The sequence below is a fragment of the Saccostrea echinata genome, unplaced genomic scaffold, assembly GCF_033153115.1.
Source record: "Saccostrea echinata isolate AGI-Se365-2 ecotype Australia unplaced genomic scaffold, CSIRO_AGI_Sech_v1 ptg000049l, whole genome shotgun sequence".
NCBI classification, from domain to species: Eukaryota; Metazoa; Mollusca; class Bivalvia; order Ostreida; family Ostreidae; genus Saccostrea; species Saccostrea echinata.
This window is the reverse complement of record NW_026889798.1, coordinates 2,939,558-2,945,291: the sequence shown is the minus strand read 5'-3', so window position 1 is coordinate 2,945,291 and position 5,734 is coordinate 2,939,558. Positions and strand designations below refer to the sequence as shown.

Genomic DNA, 5,734 nt, shown 5'->3' with positions numbered 1-5,734 from the left:
GATCAGACATGAAATAACTGCATACTATATGAGTAATAAATAGTGTTGATACTAAGGAGAATCATGCTTAAATTTGCACTATACAAGATTTTTAGATCAATATCTTTACACTGTAAAAGAATTGTGAATCATCAGAATGGAGTCATCCTTACCTTAGCACACGTGTCTGGATAAAAATGAGACGGCTACTGATCGTTTTTATTGTAGTAGATAGTTCCCTGTCTTTCCCGTGTTTCCTACAAGACGGTGAAGACCATGTCAAGCTGCACGTCAATCGGGATCGGAATACCAATATTTGCTTCTTGTGTGTACTTTCGGTTTGCCGTTTACAATTTTTATTTTTATTCCATATGATATCTGCGTAAACTGGACGTTAAGATCATGGCCAGTTTAAAAAAAATTTCTGGTCACCTGCTCGGAACACGAATATGTCATCCAATGTTGCTTGACCGATGTGACAGTTACAAGTTTAAATCGGTTACACCTGTAAAATATCTGACAAATTCTGTACAAGGAAATCAACAGTGTTACACATTAAATATGTCAAAGGTAATTATGATTGATAAAAATATGAACTTGTTCCACTGTAAAATGTTCTAGTTGTAAGTGTATAAACTCCAGATTTATTTGATTTTAGAGTTATTTTCACAGGCAATTGTTTCGTAAACGGGGAACCCCTACTTATTTTACATGTAGTAGGGGTGTCCCGTATACAAAACAAGTGCCTGCGGTTATTTTGCAAAATTATATATAGTATTTGTATCTTTTAATTATAGTTAGTAAATTCGATTTAACTGATTAGTGGATAACTTGATTTTTCTTCTCATGTGAATTAAAGGTACTAAACTTTAATTATGATACATGTATCTTTGAATTGCTACCTCTGTACATTTATGACTGACATTCTAAAAATATTTTATTTTATTTATTCATTTATTTATTTTTGCCTAAAACACAATGATAACAACTAAATATAATCTCTTCTTTTTGTCAACAGAATTATACAACAAGTAGACCTCTCTTATCTGATGAGGTTAAAAAGGCCCAAGGGGCAAAGAGGACGAGGGAACCAACCATTTTCTCCAAGATTGTCGATAAGTCAATCCCAGCAGATATCATATATGAAGATGAACTGGTTTGTTAAGCTTTTTGCCATACATATATATTGGCTGTAGTAACACGTACTGTAAACTCAACTCAGTCAAGTGAGCTTTTCTGATGAAATTCTGTCAGTCTGTCTGACTGTATAGTTTGTTAAATTTTCTTCTTGACTTTGGGTTACTGCAGAAAAAAATCAATTAGATCCCTGTCCAACAGTCCAAAATTTATCTTTGCTCAGGCTTTGCTTTAAGAGGTTGCTGCAGTCACTAAAACTAAAATCTAAGGTTCATTTGTAGTTATCAATGTTATCAGTAATAGAGATTGTACTACTCCATTTTGAAATTGTATTTTAGGAAAAGGTAGTTTTAAAAAAAAGTTACATGAAAGTAGAATCTTTGATTGCATGATTGCAGAGATTTGTAACATTAGAAGGAAAAAAAATAGTTCAAGACAGACAGAAACCAAAGAATCTGTAACCATCATGGTACATGTAACCATGAATGTCCAAGATACAGTTTATCTGAAGCATGTTATTGTACTTTGTAGCATAAGTAGATTTATTTTATTGAATTGATAAAGATGATCATCACATGATAATTTGATTTCTTTGATTGTTTTATGTTCTGCTTATTTCTGTAATTCTATTTTTAGTGTCTGGCTTTCCAAGATGTTTCACCACAAGCCCCTGTGCACTTTTTAGTGATTCCAAAGTCCCCAATACCAGGAATCAGTGATGTAGTTGTACAGAATAAAGAGGTTAGATAACTCATAGTTTGCACTTGTGAAATTTTACAATATGTTCATCAGTATGTATTATTAGCTCACCTGAGCCGAAGGCTCAAGTGAGCTTTTCTGATCGAAATTTGTCCGTTGTCTGTCATTGTTGTTGTAAACTTTTCACAATTTCATCTTCTTCTCCAGAACCACCAGGCCAATTTCAACCAAACTTGGCACAGAGTATCCTTGGGTGGAAGGGATTCAAGTTTGTTTAAATGAAGGGTCATGCCCTCTTTCAAGGGGGGATAATTAGAAATTAGTGAAAAATTAATGGCATCTTTTAAAAATCTACTTTCAGGAACCACTAGGCCAGGAAAGATGAAACTTATGTGGAATCATCATCAGGTAGTGTAAATTCAATTTTGTTCAAATCATGATCCCCGAAGTAAGGGTGGGGCCACAATTGACAAGCAAAGTTTTACATAGGAATATATAGGAAAAATCTTTAAAAGTCTTCTTCTCAAGAACAGCAATGCCATGATTGGTCATATTTATATGGTAGCATCCTCAGGTAGTGTAGATTCAGATTTGTTCAAATCATGACCCCTGAGTGTGGGTTAGGGCCACAATGGGGGAGCAAAGTTATGCATAGTAATACATAGGAATTTTTAAAAAAAAATCTTCTCAAGAACATCAAAGACATGATTGGTCATATTTATGTGGTTACCGTAGCATCCTTAGGTAGTGAAGATTCCAGTTTGTTCAAATCATGACCTCCAGGGGTAGGGTGGGGCCACAATGTAAGAACAAAGTTGTACATAGGAATACCCCCCAGGTATATAAGAAAAATCTTGAAAAATCACGTTGTCAAGAACAACAAAGCTATGATTGGTCATATTTATATGGTAGCATTCTCAGGTAGTGTAGATTCCATGTTATTCAAATCATGACCCCCGGGGGTAGTGTGGGGCCACAATGGACGAGCAATGTTTTACATAGGATATATAGGAAAAATCTCTTCATGAACAGCAAAGCCTTGATTTGCCATTATCTTTTTGGAAGCATCCTCAGGTAGTATAGATTCCAGTTTGTTCAAATCATGACCCCCTGGGGTGGGGCCACAATGATCTAGCAAAGCTATTTATAGGAATACATAGGATTTTTTTTTTAAATCTTCTTCTCAAGAACAGCAAAGCCATGATTAGTTATATGGAAGCATCCTCAGGTAGTGTAGATTCAGATTTGTTCAAATCATGACCCCCTTGGGTAGGGTGGGACCACAATGAAAGTTCAAACTTATAGGAAAAAAGCCACAGTTCGGCAAAGAAATGTATAAGCATCCTTAGCGTTAATTCAAGTTTGTTTAAATCATACCCCCTCATTTTTAGGGGTAGGTCGGGGCCACTTATGCATTTATACTTTTTAAAACTGAACTTATTTCTGCTTATTTCCTAGCCAGAGTGCTCAGGTGAGCGATGCGGCCCATGGTCCTCTTGTTTTATTATTATAAAGTAGTAAAGGTGTACCTTATTCACCTTGTATGTTTGTCTGTCTGTATATCTGTCTTCTCAAGGTTTGGCTCAACATGGATATCAGTTTCTGGATTATCTTACGAGTTAAATAAGCCTTATGATTGTGCAGATACATGTATGGTACATGTACATCCACTGAAATTTTACTTGTAGTATGATGCAAGCTCCTTATGCTGCATCTGACCTACATTTAACAAATGCTTCAGTGACTAGTTATGAAGTTAAGAGTTAAGGCCTGTTCCTGGCTTATTACCAGTGGTAATAATATTAAATTAGCACTCATGGCAGATAATTCTTTACATGTTCACCTCCAGGGGCCTGTTTTACAAAAGACCTGAGACCAAAAACTTAAGTTGTTTGTAAAATTTTGCAAAATCAATTATTCTGTTTAAAATTGCTAGCTTAAAAGTATCTTTCTACATTACTTTTAAAAAGATTAAAACCATTTTCAATTTAATGTAAATTAGAAAGTTATAAGCAGAATTCAATTTTGGTCTCTGACATAAGTTTTTTTGTAAAACGGGCCCCAGAACTAACCACTGGGCCAAATTAAATCAAACTTGCCACAAAGCATCTTTGGGTGAAGAGGATTCAAGTTCGTTCAAATGTAGGGCCACGCCCACTTTTAAGGGGAGATAATTAAGAATTAGTGAAAATTAGGTGGAATAAAATGTTGATATATTATAATATGTATAATATTTTGAGTAAGTGAAATTTCTTCTTTCAGCTTTTAGGACATCTTTTACTGACTGCTAAACAAGTTGCAGAGCAAGAGAATCTATCAAATGGATATAGACTAGGTAAAGTAAAATATGTACAAATATTACATTTGGCATACATATCCTGAGTTGAAACATGTATACAGATAGTTAATGCATTAAAATTTCATCTCAACATTGACAACATAGGAATACACAAAGTGTTTATTCAATTCCATAGTTTCTGCTCAAAATATCTGTCTATATCATCCATTTAGTTTCTTTCTCATAATTTATTGATTTCTGTTTTTTCGTCAGTAATTAATGATGGACCAGATGGGGCCCAGTCAGTACATCATCTACACATACATGTAATGGGAGGCAGACAGATGACCTGGCCACCTGGATGATATCTTTGAGTGTGGAGACATAGAGATTAATAAAATATATAGATATTGAATTATATATCTTTTATCTCATGTATATCAAATTCATAGAGGAATAATTTTATTATTTATATTCAGAGGATTCATAAAGTAATTGAGAGATTTCCATTGAAACAGTAATTAAAACATTACTGGTAATACATACATGTATCAGGTGAAACATGCATATCCTAGTCAAATTGAAATTTGGAGATTTTATTATTATTGTTAAATAGAAAACAATAACAATTCTGATTTTTCACTGGTATTTCAAGTCTTGATAAAATGTTGAACATGAACGGTTCAGGTGAAAAAAATGACAAAAAAACTTTAGACCATTCTTCAAATTAAAAAAAAAAAACATACAGTAGAAATAAGGAAAGCTATAATTCCCATTCTTATGAAAAGCAGGGGGGTGTTTCCGTCTTTCCTTCCGCATGTGCCTACCAATTAGGGGTTCCTTTTTCTTATCCGCAACTCCTCCCACAGGTAAATTGATAGAAAAAGCGACATCGGTCATTCAAATGGAAAAAAAGTTGGAAATATGTTTTAATATACATGTAGCTAAAATGACGTCAGAGAAAAGATACATGTAATTATTCAAACAACTGGAAATTATTGGAATATAGTTCATTGATTTGAAGTTAGTATGAACAATTTTCCAACGACATGAACTACACGAATTTAAAAAACACTGCTTTTTTATAATAAGTAGCAAATCCCAATTTAAGATGTTGTTCTAAATCTAGCACAACGCTGGACTTGACTATGCAGCCCGTGTATAAGAAGTGTTTTCTACTGACGACTCTAAAAAAATCGTGTTTATAATTTGAATTTTATTACGTATTCAATATTCAATTAAATAGGCTATATTTTAATATTATCGAACACCCTTGGTAGTGTGTCGTAAAAATTAAAGAATAAAAAAAGATTGTCAACGAACATGTTATATAAATTCCAAGTCCATGACATGGCTGAAGGAAGGGGGGGGGGGGTCCTAAATAATTTTACGATATATAGAATAATAAAGAAAGCATAGTTACTATATGCTTATGTCCCATCAATAATAACATCTGATGACCTTTTTTTTTTCTTGTCAAGGAAGTTTTGAATTCTTGGTAGCAGTGGCGGATCCAGGAGTTTCATAACGGAAGGGGGGAGAAGGCAGGGGGTCTGGGGGCTACATCGAAGCCCCCAGCAGTTCCAGGGCAAAGACCTGGTTCGTCTTCGCCCTCGGAAACTAAGGAATTCTAACAAATAA

General features: G+C 34.2%; 1 protein-coding gene across 1 annotated transcript; it reads left to right on the top strand.

The window, feature by feature from the left end:
- The first annotated feature begins 374 nt into the window (after positions 1 to 374).
- Positions 375 to 4,508, top strand: LOC133203279 (uncharacterized HIT-like protein Synpcc7942_1390). The gene is made up of 5 exons (XM_061339098.1): positions 375 to 549; positions 998 to 1,135; positions 1,753 to 1,857; positions 4,078 to 4,150; positions 4,367 to 4,508. Exons 1-5 carry the CDS (start codon positions 382 to 384, stop codon positions 4,456 to 4,458), a joined length of 576 nt encoding a protein of 191 aa, XP_061195082.1. The 5' UTR covers positions 375 to 381; the 3' UTR covers positions 4,459 to 4,508.
- Positions 4,509 to 5,734: the final 1,226 nt, after the last annotated feature.